The sequence below is a fragment of the Dreissena polymorpha genome, chromosome 9, assembly GCF_020536995.1.
Source record: "Dreissena polymorpha isolate Duluth1 chromosome 9, UMN_Dpol_1.0, whole genome shotgun sequence".
Taxonomy (NCBI): Eukaryota; Metazoa; Mollusca; class Bivalvia; order Myida; family Dreissenidae; genus Dreissena; species Dreissena polymorpha.
Window position 1 is genome coordinate 29,469,653 of NC_068363.1, and position 15,315 is coordinate 29,484,967.

A 15,315-nucleotide genomic window follows, 5' to 3' on the forward strand; every position below is an offset into this window, starting at 1 on the left:
AAGCATAGACACAAAACTTGCATTTGAAAAAAACACAACATTAAATTACAAACAAGAGAGCCTGAAAGGCCCAACGTCGCTCACCTGAGATTCAAAGGAACTGACCCTTTTTGTGCAGCCCTTTGATGTCATTTGATTAAATGATCTTACCAACGTTCATGCATAGTGAACACCCTGGCGGTCACGTTTTTCAACAGACCAGAACAATTTTAGCACACATCCATGATAAAATTAAAACAAAATACACTGACGAAGTTTCATGAAGATTGGAAATAAATGTGACTTTAAGAGTGTTACCAAGTTTCGACAATTGCCATATAGGAAAAAATGCCCGCCCCCTGGTGACCATATTTTTCGTTCAACTGCAAGAATTTTTCAACTCATCTAAGATATCGTTACGACAAATCTTCTGACCAAGTTTCATAAAAATCAGACAAGTAATGTGGCCTGACTAGCCTCTAGAGTTTAAATAAGGTTTAACTGTAGCCATAAAGCCATAAAAGGAAAAATGCCCCTCTCCCTAATGCCCATGTTTTTCAACCAACGTGAACTATTTTTCAACTCATCTAAGATATCATTAGGACAAATGTTCTGACCAAGTTTCATGATGATCGGACAATAAATGTGGCCTCTAGAGTGTTAACAAGGTTTTGCAATACCCATATAAGGAAGAAATGCCCCGCCTCCTTTTGGCCATGCTTTGCAACCAACCCGAACCATTTTCGAACTCATACAAGAAATCATTATGATGAATCGTCTGAGCAAATTTCATGAAAATCGGGCATTAAATTTGGCCACTAGAGTGTTAACAAGGTTTTTCTTAATTCATATACTTCCATATAAGGAAAAATGCCCCGCCCCCTGAAGGCCATGTTTTTCAAGCAATCACAACCATTTTAAACATTGGCCAATATATCATTAGGACAAATCTTCTGACCAAGTTTCATGATAATCATACAATAAATGTGGCCTCTAGAGTGTTAACAAGGAATTACTATAGCTATATTATGAACAAGAGATGTTTTTGTCAGAAACACAATGCCCCCTAATGCACCGTTTTTTTACTTTTGACCTTGAATGATGACCTTGACCTTTCACCACTGAAAATGTGCAGCTTCATGAGATACACAAGCATGCCAAATATCAAGTTGCTATGTTCAATATTTCAAAAGTCATTGAAAAACTTTACTATATTAAATTTTTAAATTTTCGACCTTTGACCTTGAAGGATGACCTTGACCTTTCACCACTCAAAATGTGCAGCTCCATGAAATACACATACATGCCAAATATCAAGCTGCTATGTTCAATATTTCAAAAGTTATTGCAAAACTTTACTATATTCAATATTTAATTTTTTGACCTTTGACCTTGAAGGATGACCTTGACCTTTCACCACTCAAAATGTGCAACTGCATGAGATGAACATGCATGCCAAATATCAAGTTGTTATGTTCAATATTTCAAAAGTTATTGCAAAACTTTACTGTAAGGTTAAAGTTTTGGGACAGAATGACAGACAGAAAGAAAGACAGACATGCCAAAAACAATATACACCCGATCTATCGATCAGGGGGCATAAAAATGCCCCGCACCCTTGGCGGCAATGTTTTTCAACCAATCGGCATCATTTTCGAACTCGTCCAAGATAACATTAGGATGAATTTTCTGACAAATTTTCATGAAGATCGGACTACAAATGTGGCCTCTAGCGTGTTCACAAGGTTTTACTAAAGCCATATTTAGCCATATATTGAAAAATACCCCGCCTCTTAGAAGCCGTGTTTTTAAAGCAAACGTTACCATTTTCGAAGTCATCCAATATATCATTGAGACCAATCTTCTGACCGGATTTCATGAAGATTAGACGATAAATATGGCCTCTAGAGTATTAACAAGGCAAATGTTGACGCCGCAAACACACGACGGACGACGGACAAAAGGCGATCACAAAAGCTCACCATGAGTAAATTGTGCTCAGGTGAGCTAAACATGTTCAGATGTTTTGAGTGTACCTAAAAAGCATGCAAAATGAGGAGAAGAAACACGGAGCAAGGCTACGCAACATGCTATTTTACGCCATATCTTCTCCAATACTTACCATATCCCCACTTAGCAGCCAAGTGCAGTGGAGTCTCTCCCATATCACTCACCATATCCCCACTAAGCAGCCAAGTGCAGTGGAGTCTCTCCCATATCACTTACCGTATCCCCACTCAGCAGCCAAGTGCAGTGGAGTCTCTCCCATATCACTCACCATATCCCCACTTAGCAGCCAAGTCTAGTGGAGTCTCTCCCATATCACTTACCATATCCCCACTTAGCAGCCAGGTGCAGTGGAGTCTCTCCTATATCACTCACCATATCCCCACTTAGCAGACAAGTGCAGTGGAGTCTCTCCTATATCACTCACCATATCCCCACTTAGCAGACAAGTGCAGTGGAGTCTCTCCTATATCACTCACCATATCCCCACTTAGCAGCCAAGTGCAGTGGAGTCTCTCCTATATCACTCACCATATCCCCACTTAGCAGCCAAGTGCAGTGGAGTCTCTCCCATATCATTGGCCGCGTTTATATCAGCACGACTCCTTAGGCTGTCCAAGATTAGAATGGCTTTCACACACTGAAATCAACGTGCAATTTGGACAGATCAACAAAAATATTAGCAGCGCTCTGGGAAAACAGGGCTTAATACATCTGCATTAAGTTTTGTCCCAGTTAAGTGTTGTCCCAGTTAAGTGTTGTCCCAGTTAAGTGTTGTCCCAGTTAAGTGTTGTCCCAGTTAAATGTTGTCCCAGTTAAGTGTTGTCCCAGTTAAGTGTTGTCCCAGTTAAATGTTGTCCCAGTTAAGTGTTTTCCCAGTTTAGTGTTGTCCCAGATGATCCTTTGCAATCTCCGTGTCAACTGGCGTTTTGCTAAGATATTTCCTTTAGAACAATAACATAAAACGGGACAGCGTCGTCCCTGATTAGCCCGTGCAGACGGCACAGGCTAATCTACGACGCTTCATACATATGTATTACGCCCAATTTACCCAAGAGCGTAAGTCAGAGTCAGACAAGAGTGTTTGCTTATTGTTAATACTAATCTCAATATCACATCTAATATGGGGCTTGTCCTCAGCATTTTGGTTATATGACCGGTGAAATTGGGCATTTTAGAATCAATTTACTTTTGATTGGGAAAATTAGTATTGCTTGATGTTTAACTTTTAAATAATTATTGAAACAACTTGCATGACATATTAAAGACTTAACATTAAGATATCAGTACAAAAAGTATTGATGAATTTAGCAATGAACAATATGTTAGTTTATAACCCTGAATAACTACTACATTACGGAACTATGCATCATTAGGTATTTCGACATATTGAACATTATTTGTTAAATGTCTTTATTTACTTCCTCATGTCCATTTTAGGCACATAAATGCAGTGCAATGTTGCCTTCATTGTCTTTGGCTCGCACTTAACCCCCAAAATGAACCAAGAGTAACTAAAAATACAAAAGAGTTATAAGTACAAGAGATGCCTTCACAGGTGTGAAGCCTATCTAACCCTTTACCTCTAAAATACGTTATTAGTTACTAAGATATGTATGTTATAAGTACAAGAGATGCATTCACAGGTGTGAAGCCTATCTTACCCTTTACCACAAAGATACGTATTTTAACGCATTTGTAGTCATAAATATGTATGATATGTCTTTGTAAAGAAAGTCTCTTCTTAGCAAAAGTCAAGTTTAAGCGGAAAGTGTCATCCCTGATTAGACTGTGCGCACTGCACTAATCTGGGACGACACTTTACGCACATGCATTAAACCCCTTAATCACAGAGCATCGCCCAAATCATGCTTTCATAGTTTTAGTAAGGCTCTGACAGGCTAATCTGGGACGACACTTAACGCACATGCATTAAACCTCTTAATCACAGAGCAATGCCCAAATCATGCTTTCATAGTTTTAGTAAGGCTCTGACAGGCTAATCTGGGACGACACTTTACGCACATACATTAAACCACTTAATCACAGAGCATCGCCCAAATCATGCTTTCATAGTTTTAGTAAGGCTCTGAGGAAGGGGCTCTAGTCTTCAATAATGTTGAAACAAGAAACCGTCGGAGACAGGTGATGCTCATCAAAGGTTATTTTTGTCAAAATATTGCACTTTATATTCAGATAAAAGGAAACGTCTTGAGGGGCATAACTTTGGACAAAATAATACGATGGATGGTTTAGCAACTTAAAAATGTCAAAAGGCCATAACTCTCTAAATAAATCATATAACCAGAACCCACAAATAACATGCGCATTTCCTCAAGGTAGTTAAGCTTCCCATAAAGCTTCATTGAATTCTAGTCAGTAGTTGGGGAGAAATAGCCCGGACAAGAATTGCACTATATGTACAGTTTAAAGAAAATTCAAAGGGCCATAACTCTGTGAAAAATCATCTGACCATAACCGGCTGATAATATGCACATCTCCTGTTGGTAGTTAGGCTTCCCATAAAGTTTCATTGAATTCCGGTCATTTTGTTGCAGAGAAATAGCCTGGACAAGAATTTCACTATATGTACAGTTAATGGAAAATTTCAAGGGACATAACTCTGTGAAAAATGATCCGACCCGAACCAGCTGATAATATGCACATCTCCTCTTGGTAGTGAAGCTTCCTATAAAGTTTAATTGAATAACGGTCATTAATTGCTGAGAAATAGCCCGGACACAATTGTGCACGGACGGACGGACACACGGACACAAGGACAAAGCAGCGACTATATGCTCCCCAGGGATAACTTTGGCACATTTTCATTGATGGGCAAATACATTTTAGGCGTAGGTTTCATTGAAACCTGGATGAAAATTATATGAATACAAATAATCTGAGAGGGTTTAGCCTAAGTTTGGCAACAGCTTCAGAATTAAACAAAACCCTGTTATGCTTTAACATTTACATTTCTAAAAATAAACACACTTCATGAAATTTCTACCTCATTTTAGTTCAAAAATTGACCATTATTTTACAAGCATTTTAGATTGTGTAAACAAACACTTTCAATTTGTTCCCTTATTTTTTTTAAAAATATATCTCACAATTAATTACAGCTGGACTACACAATTATTTAACTGTAATATAATGCTTTATCCTTATTAAGTCTGTCAGTAAAAAAATGCTTGAATTTGCAAATCAAACTTAGAACAATTTTGTGATTCTCGTAAGTTAGTTAGGTAGGCCCATACACAATAAAGGCTTTTGAATGAAACCTCATAAAGTATTAAACAAATCTACATCGAGGAAAACTGGGCTTTATACATGTGTATAATATCTTCCCAGATTAATCTGTACAGTCTGCATCAAATAATCGGGGACGACACTTTCCGCTTTTATTGATTTTTCTTAAAAAAGGAAGGCTCCCCTGAACGAAACTCTAGTCTATGTGGTAGGTGTTGTCCCAGATTAGCCTGTGCAGACCTGTGGTAAGTGTTGCCCCAGATTAGCCTGTGCAGACCTGTGGTAAGTGATGTCCCAGATTAGCCTGTGCAGACCTGTGGTGATTGTTGTCCCAGATTAGCCTGTGCAGACTGCACAGGTCCATCTTAGATGGCATTTGACGCACTTGCATTAAGTCTGGTTTGCCTAGAACGTGGATAAAACACACACATTTTACTCACAATGATGTTTTGATGTCCCTTCAATGCCGCCATATGCAGTGGAGTGCGACCCAGGACATCGGAAGCATCGGCAAGGCAACCGTTCTTGGATAAAATATCTATTAGTCCTGCCTGGACATATAGTGCGGCCAAATGAAGAGCTGACAAGAAAAAGAGCAGAGCTCCAGATAAGGTTTTGTGAAATTCTTAAATTACTACCAGATTTTCAAAAAGAATTATTAACTCTGAAATTTTATTCTTAACGTTACTCCTAAGTTTTGGAAAATAATTATTATTTTTTCTAAATGACCTAAAAATAAATAAAAATGTTAATTTTCATGCAAAAACAATCAAAATAAACATACTTGCAACTTTATTTATACGAGTTCAACAGATCCTTTTCAGTATTATACAAATTTATTTTTCCAATACCTACAGATGCCCAAACTGTGCTTAGATTACATGCCTTAGATGAATTTTTACATATTTCACATTTAAAACGGGTCTCTCCTTCAATCTTTTCACCGATTAGCCACTGGACTTGTCCCTTCCACTCATTTAATGTTGTTTTTTTTGTGTTTAAGTTTGGACCAGTTGTGTCGCGTTTTTGTTTAGCTTTTCCGACTGTGTCGGCAACTGAACATACAACATCGTATAAGATCTTTTCTATAATGTCTTTCTAAACTTTTAACTTCGGCTCACTTTGCGTAGAATATGTTGAAAGCGTGTTTTTGGACGCTTTGCAGATTTTTAGGACGCTCTCTGGGCGCCGCCAATGTTTTTGACAGATAGACTGTATACGCCGCTTTTATTTGAAAAACATGCGCTTTGTTAAACAAACCCGATAACCATTCTATATACGAACTCAATAAAAATCGATATGAACCGATGTAAAAATAATATTCGTAACTTGATTTTGTAATTCTTAATGGTACGACAAGATTTTAAAATAAATACGTAACGGACTTGAAAATAATTCGTAAATACGAAAATACGACCCTTATCTGGAGCTCTGAAGAGATTTGTTTAACACAAGAGTCACCTGGACATATAGCGCAGCCAAATGCAGAGCTGGAAAGAAAAAGAGATTTGTTTAACACAAGAGTCACCTGGACATATAGTGCAGCCAAATGGAGAGCTGACAAGAAAATAAGATTTGTTTAACACAAGAGACACACTCTGTGAATACCGGGCTTTATCAGTGCAAATGGTAATCCCATATTAGCCTGTGAAGTCTACACAGGCTAATCAAGAACAATACTTTCCGCTTTCATGGAATGTTTCAGAAGATATTATTGAGATAAATGTTCTCACCAATTAATTTGCCTGACAACACTCGACTAAATTCATCTGATTCTGCGAACTTTGTAAAAATAAAATGCTTCATGTACGTCAAATTTGCAAACCTGTCAACATAAACATGCATTCCATTTAATATACATTGATGATGATGTTGATAATTATGACAATGCTTAATGATGATGATGTTGATGATAAATTTAATAGTAAATGATCATCTCAAACTCACATTATTAACTTAATAATTGAGCCCATTTCACGGTCCACAAATCTGAGCAATATTTAAATTTGCCCTCCACAACTCGAGATGGTTGCAGTTAAATTTGTGAAAACCATATAAGGATTCCTGGTATGTGATTCGTTCACATCTAATTTTGAGATACACATGTAAATTTCATAAATAATCTAAAGAAATTGTTGTATTTCACATAAATATATTTAAAAAATAGATAGGGGTCATCTGCGAGTCATGATCTATCTAACGATGGAGTTTCATGATCCAAGACGTATGCGTTTTTGAGTTATCATCCGGAAACCATTTTACTATTTCGGGTCACCGTGACCTTGACCTTTGATCTAGTAACCTCAAAATCAATAGGGGTCATCTGCGAGTCATGATCAATCTACCTATGAAGTTTCATGATCCTAGGCGTATGCGTTCTTGAGTTATCATCCGGAAACCATTTTACTATTTTGGGTCACCGTGACCTTGACCTTTGACCTAGTGACCTCAAAATAATTAGGGGTCATCTGCAAGTCATGATCTATCTAACAATGAAGTTTCATGATCCTAGGCGTATGCGTTCTTGAGTTATCATCCGGAAACCATTTTACTATTTTGGGTCACCATGACCTTGACCTTTGACCAAGTGACCTCAAAATCATAAGGGGTCATCTGCGAGTCATGATCAATCTACATGTACCTATGAAGTTTCATGATCCTAGGCGTATGCGTTCTTGAGTTATCATCCGGAAACCATTTTACTATTTCGGGCCACAGTGACCTTGACCTTTGACCTAGTGACCTCAAAATCAATCTGCGAGTCATGATCAATCTACCTATGATGTTTCATGATCGTAGGCGTATGCGTTCTTGGGTTATCATCCGGAAACCATTTTCCTATTTCAGGTCACCGTGACCTTGTCCTTTGACCTAGTGACCTCAAAATCAATAGGGGTCATCTGCGAGTCATGATCAATCTTCCTATGAAGTTTCATGATCCTAGGCCCAAGCGTTCTTGAGTTATCATCTTGAAACCACCCGGTGGACCGACCGACAGACCGACCGACATGTGCAAAGCAATATACCCCCTCTTCTTCGAAGGCGGGCATAATAACATGTTTGATGTATTAATTGAACGTACAATAATCATTGAAAGTACAATACAGAACAAGAGCACTGCATAACGGGTGCCAAAGCTCGGCTGCGGGTGCAGTTTTGAATTAATTAAAGCTTGTAAGAATTTTTTTGAGAGTTCACAGTGACCTTGACCTTTAACCTTGTGAACCAACAATGGGTGTGGCATGTAGAACTCAACAAGGTGCATCATCATATGAAGTTTCAAAGTTGTAGGTGGAAGCACTTTGATTTTAGAGGCAAAGGTAAGTTTTAAGCACAATGCGGACAGCGGACGCCTGACGGCGCACGTCAACACCGTCGTAACATAAGTATTTACAAATAAAGAGACAACCCGCACATGTAGAGGCAGTCCACACAATCTAATTAATGGACAACACTTTTTGCTTTTATAAAGTTTTTCGTTTAATGAAAGTCTCTTCTGAACAAAAATCCAGTTTAGATGGAAAGAGTCGTTATTGATAATCCTGTGCAGACTGCACAGGCTAATCTGGGACAACATTTTACGCCAATGCATTAAGCCCTGTTTTCACAGAGTAATGCTTAATTATTTGCAATAATATTCAGATCCTACAAACAATAAAGCTTACATAATCAAATCGGTCGGCCAAGTTGACGCCCTGCTTTAAAAGACAGGGGTGTCAATTGGCCCAAATTTGAAATCCGGAAAATTAAGCCGTAGGATAAAGGGAAGAGAGGGCCCAACCCCCCGAGCCCTAGGTTATTGTTCTTTTTTTATAGTCTTTCTACAGTACAGCCAAAGCGGAACAAACGTATTTCGCGATCCGCGGCGGCAAGGTGAATCGAGTCGATGCTGCGTCAGTCGTTGAAGCCGCGTCAGTAAGTCGCATTTCGCCGCGAAACTTCGCATCTGTCCGCCGAGGCATGCCGCGATCCGCGACATGATGCCGAGTCGATGGGCATCAAGAAATAAAACATCTTTTAAAAATTATTAGTTACATGTAGTTAACAAATTTTGAAAGAACGATTATAATAATAATTAAAATCATAATACATTTATTGTGCGCGGATTGTATTAGCATATACATGTAAGCATAGTTAATGTGTCTGGCCAATTAAGTTTGTTTCCCGCCCATAGTGTATGTATTTCACACATAAACAAGGTCGCGTAAATATGTTTTCGCACATACAAGTGGCCAAGGCTCCAGCATATGATGGATTTATAAATTAATTGCATGTTGATTTTGCTATTATATTTATGCTGAGAAAATTAGCAGTTTGAAGCCAGGTCGATAATCAAGACGGTGACGACGTATTTGTTGTTTTGTTAATTATCAGCTTATTTAAACTATTGTTTGAATATGCGTATATAAACAAGTTCTATTTTGATCATATTATACAGTTAATATCGCTACTAATTAACCGATAATCTCGTATATTCCAATTTTGAAGCAAATGCTGGTAAATATTTACGATACACAAACATTCTCGATATTTCCTTTAGTATCAAATACATTTTGGCATTTGTTAATATTTATAGAGATGATGAAATAAAGTCTAATCGGGGCGTTTTTCCACTGAACACGCAATTTACGCCTGACGTGATGTTCATGTATTTATACAACATAAAATACACCCAAACTTTCTAAACGACGTTCTACATGTCTGCATAATTTTCGCGCGCTTTTTATGAAACAAAGGATATTTTAGCACTGTTTATTTGACACTAGAATTTGCCAAAGGTCGCGTTAGCATTAAAATTCGGAAGTGTGTTTCGGATTACAAATTTAATAATGATAAGCGAACGAAACATTAACAGTTGCGCGTAATTAATTCTACGCTACACATACATGTATGTACATGTTGGTGGATATCTTTTCACTCGATCCGCCGCGTACGTATGCGGCGGATTTACTCCGCGAAAGTACGCGAGGTAAATACAGACTCAGCGTCGATGCGCTGATCGATGCCGAGTGCCACGGCGATACGCCGCGTCAACACACGATTCGGCCGCCGCGTACTAATAATCTGGCCGTGGTGTTGCCGCAGATTTTGTTTGTGCCGCTTTTGCTGTACTGTAGGTGCAATTTCTGGTGAGTACAATGCGAAATATTATAAACCATGTAATTAACAAACCAGCGTATCCGAAAACGACTGTCCGAAAACATGTCGCGATACATCATTTGCAAATGTAATTAAATATGCATATCGTTTGACTGCAGAAAATGAAAACCAGTAACCAGTAACCTAGCAAATACGCAGTCAATATATTATTTGATTAACATATTGTTTTAAAATATGATATTGCAGTGCTTTACTTTGCCAGTGCCTGCTCATGTCAGTGCCAGCCGCTTACCAATCAGAAATCAATAAATAAAATCGGTACCAAGCGCAAATGTCCGGAATGCCGACAATGCTATAACAATATTCGTTCTGAAATGATCCCGCACTAAAAGAATTTTGTCCCTACCCCCACCCGCCTTAAACAAACTAATCGGATTTAAATTCACCTCAAAATCAGCCCTGGACGGCTCAAATCCGGATTTCCGGAATAATCCGGAAAATTGACACCCCTGAAAAGAGAACAGACTGCGATGGCTCCTGCGTTGATCATAGGATTGTGAGGTTTATCTGTAAAATAATTGAGAAAATATCATAGGATTGTGATTTTTATCTGTAAAAATGCAGAAAACAGGTGTCCTTTAATTACAAAATACAGAAGTTGTTTGTGTTTATCAGTGAATGCGGAGTGTGCTTTTGTTTGTAAATACAGAAATTCTGTGAAGTTCATTTGCAAAATGCAAAAATTATGCGAGATTTATTTTTAAATCTTCTGTAAAGGTTTATCAAACAAGAAATCCATGATGGCGCCTATGTGCTAACCTAAGTTCAAGGTACACTTATTATGGGAGACTAGATATGGTGAGCTAGTTTTTTTTAACAATTAAATTTTAATGTTTGTGTCACCTTTCTGAATGTGAAGGACACACATTTTGAGTGGATTGTCAATTAAATTGTGAAAGAAGCTCATCAATAGATGAATACAATTATGAGGCTTGTGATTTCAATGGTAAACAAGAAACCGTCGGAGACAGGTGATGCTCCCCTAAGTTTTTTTGTCACAATATTGCACTATATATTCAGATAAAAGGAAACGTCTTGAGGGGCATAACTTTGGACAAAATAATACGATGGATGGTTTAGCAACTTAAAAATTTCAAAGGGCCATAACTCTGTAAATAAATCATCTAATCAGAACCCACTAATAACATGCGCATCTCCTCAAGGTAGTTAAGCTTCCCATAAAGCTTCATTGTATTCCAGTCAGTAGTTGGGGAGAAATAGCCCGGACAAGAATTGCACTATATGTACAGTTTATAGAAAATTTCAAAGGGCCATAACTCTGTGAAAAATCATCCGACCATATCCGGCTTATAATATGCACATCTTCTGTTGGTAGTGAAGCTTCCCATAAAGTTTCATTGAATTCCCGTAATAAGTTGCTGAGAAATAGCTCGGACCAGAATTGCACTATATGTACAATGGAAAATTTCAAAGGGCCATAACTCTGTGGAAAATCATCCGACGAGAACCGGCTGATAATATTCACATCTCCTGTTGGTAGTGAAGCTTCTCATAAAGTTTCATTGAATTACCGTCATAAGTTGCTGAGAAATTACTCGAACAAGAATTGCACTATATGTACAATGGAAAATTTCAAAGGGCCATAACTCTGTAAAAAATCGTCTGACCGGAACCCGCTGATAATATGCACATTTCCTCTTGGTAATGAAGCTTCCCATAAAGTTTCATTGAATTCCAGTCATTAGTTGCTGAGAAATAGCCCGGACAAGAATTGCACTATATGTACAGTTAATGGAAAATTTCAAAGGGCCATAACTCTGTGAAAAAATCATCCGACCAGAACCCGCTGATAATATGCACATCTCCTTTTGGTAGTGAATCTTTCCATAAAGTTTCATTGAATTCCGGTCATCAAAGGGCCATAACTCTGTGAAAAATCATCCGACCAGAACCCGCTGATAAAATGCACATCTCCTCTTGGTACTGAAGCTTCTCATAAAGTTTCATTGAATTCTGGTCATTAGTTGCTGAGAAATAGCCCGGACAAAAATTGTGCACTGACGGACAGACGGACTGACGAAGCGGCGACTAAATGCTCCCCCCCCCTAAATTTTTTTTTTTGGGGGGGGGGGGGAATAAAATGTCAAATTAACATGGATAATAGAAAATATTGTGAAATGCTTTATTTATAAATTAGAAACTAGATCACACTTCTACAATAATTGCAAGTTTCCATGACTCATTGAGGAATAACCATGTAAAATGCTAGTTTTGTAAATTTATATAGTTATGGGAAACAACTACATTAAATTTAAATATCAAAGCTTTTTTTATAACTGTTTATGTACCGGTAAAACACCGCTTCATTCGTAAGAATGTCATTTGAGCCTAGATGAAGATACAGCTGTTGAACATCCATCTTCCGCAAGTCTTTCAACAATGCATGGCGAAAACGATCACAAGAAAATTTGGCACCTTTGAAAACAGAGTTTGCGAATGTATGTGCAAATGCATCACAAATATACAATGAATGAATACAAAAGGAAAATGCATGCTTTGCCTCAGGATTAAAATGAAAAGTTTGCAAATACAATTCCCTACAATCCGTAAAATATTCCACACGCTTAAAATAACTATGCAAATTAGTTAGAAAACCCAATCATTGCACATCAGCATAATAAGTTTAACATTAAATTGATGCAATACGAAGCTTAGGACTTGAAATTTGAACTGTTCAAGAATAAAAAAATGAAATAATTACATCATTTATAGAAACTATGAGTATCACGTTTAAATGGTGGCGTTTCGTGTTTTCTCAAAAATGTTTACAAAAACAGTAAACATTTAAATGACTGTGGATATCAACATAATCCATTTTAGTTCATTACGTTACAATGTTGCAAAACTTATTAAAAGCTGTTAAAAAAAGACTCGTATACATTTTTATCATGTGTGCCAGATGGCCCTTATTCACAACAGCGTAATCATAACAAAACACCATGTACGACCTAGACTTCTTGAATATTTGACAAACGTCGGCACAAAGAGCTCGGGAAAATTTTCCAGCTATTTGTTGCATGATCATGCCCCGAATTGTCTTGAACATTCAACGCGCGTCAGCACAAAGTGCATGAGAAAATTTTCCCGACATTTATTCATCTGCATTCATTTTTAATTCAATAAACAGATACTTGTTTTTATGTACATCTTGTTAGGTAGAAAACAATAAAAAATTTACACAGGTGTAGTCTTATTGAAGAAATGTGGGATCAATATTTATTCGTCTTTGTTATAAAATAGTACAGCATGTAAGTAGAAAACGTGTACCCCATGATTCGACAACGGCAAGAACAGTTGGTTTTAATATGACGTCATTGCGCAAATGGGTTATGATCTGAATATAACTTCTGGAAATAATCATTACTTTCAGTTTGGAAATGCGATGTCAATGACGCTTTTATAACTGACATATGGATACCGTTTAAACGGTAACCTTTTGTTTATTTCATTAATCAATTCGTTTTAACGTTTAGAAAAATATGTACATGTACATAGAAACAAACCTGAAACTGTAATTACTGATCTATACCATTTTCATTACATGTTCTCACCAGAGATTGGCAGGTATTTGACAGCTATATCGTCAGGAAGAATAGCCTTAATCCGATGAACATTGGAGTCCCCAGCAATAAGGTTCACTTTTCTCCTGTCTTGGGCACCTGAAAAAATAAACGGAAAATGCTTCCTGACACAACGCTGCATCCTGTTCAAAAGAGCCTGCGTAATAAATCTACTAATTATAAAAAGACAAGTCTTAACAATCCAAATACTACCTTAACAATACTATTGCAACAAGACTAATAAGGACGACTAAACTTGTCTTATGTGTGTCTAACTACATAAAAAGAATATAAACAAAACAGATCAATCATGTTTTAATAAAAATAAAGGTCAGACAATTTAAAAGGCACTAGTTTTCAATACTCAATAAGTGTCAAAATTGCAATACACTGGTCAGTGTTCAGTGCAAATATCACTATGAACATGTCAAAAGTGTCAATTATTGCACTAGTGTGTAACACACTGTATGTGTCCAAATGCGCGAAGCACCTGTTTTTTAATAATTAGTATTAAAGTGTCACTCAAAATTGCAATCCACTGGTACATGGTGTAAGTGTTCAATCAATGCAAATATCACACAGTCACTATAAACACATCAAAAGCGCCAATTATTGCACTAGTGTAAAACACACTGTAAGTGTCCATATACGCGAAGCACGTGTTTTTAATAGATCACAAAATGGGTAATAAAACACACAGTTGAACTTAAAGTGAAAAGTCAACACAAATCCTTCGTTCACTCACACCGAGTTACTAGGACTAGGTCGCGAAAATGAATGCCACTTTGAATTATAAACTTTACAACGTCGAAATACACCAAATCACAATTAAAAGATAGCTATTGCAAGTTCAAAAACAAAACTGAAATATATAAGCGCCGAAATGACTTCTTGATCTCAAAACAATGTGACAAACGTATACAATACCGGATCTCAACCGTTTTAAAGCTCGTGGGCGATCAGAAGGGGAGATTATTCCAACGGTTTCCAGTCAACTCGTACCTAAGTCAACTCGTACCCTAGCCAACTCGTACCCGACTTGGTCAACTCGTACTTTAGTAATTTTTCAGATTGGTCAACTCGTACCTTTTTAATATTTGTTCTTTATGGAAACAAATTGCGATGGGTGTTTACATGCATAAGATGTTTTTTTTATGTTTATTGCAGGTACGAGTTGACCAATTAAAGTTATATTTTGGCATAGACTAACATAACTTGTATGTTTTTATTACCAGGGAACGATATGACTAATTAAAGTAATTACCTTAGTATCATTGTGTACACACCGGTCTTTCTGACCTGTGTACTATCGCGAAAGGAATTGTGGGTAGCACTTCTT

At 37.3% G+C, this 15,315-nt stretch overlaps 1 protein-coding gene across 6 annotated transcripts in view; it reads right to left on the reverse strand.

Annotated features, from left to right (window-relative positions):
* LOC127843889 (endonuclease/exonuclease/phosphatase family domain-containing protein 1-like) overlaps nt 1-15,315 on the reverse strand; it is a 470,950-nt gene that overhangs the window by 200,510 nt on the left and 255,125 nt on the right. For 3 of the 6 annotated variants that reach the window (XR_008032403.1, XR_008032404.1, XM_052373789.1), the window contains exon 2: nt 2,518-2,626. The exons of 2 other annotated variants lie outside the window; for them this stretch is intronic. Coding sequence is in view for 1 of the 4 variants with exons in the window: in XM_052373789.1 (XP_052229749.1) it covers nt 2,518-2,565 (48 nt within the window). In the remaining 3 variants the exon portion in view is untranslated. Of the gene's footprint in view, nt 1-2,517; nt 2,627-5,675; nt 5,816-15,315 lie in introns of those variants that run through there. One more of the 6 variants, XM_052373788.1, reaches the window with a different exon arrangement.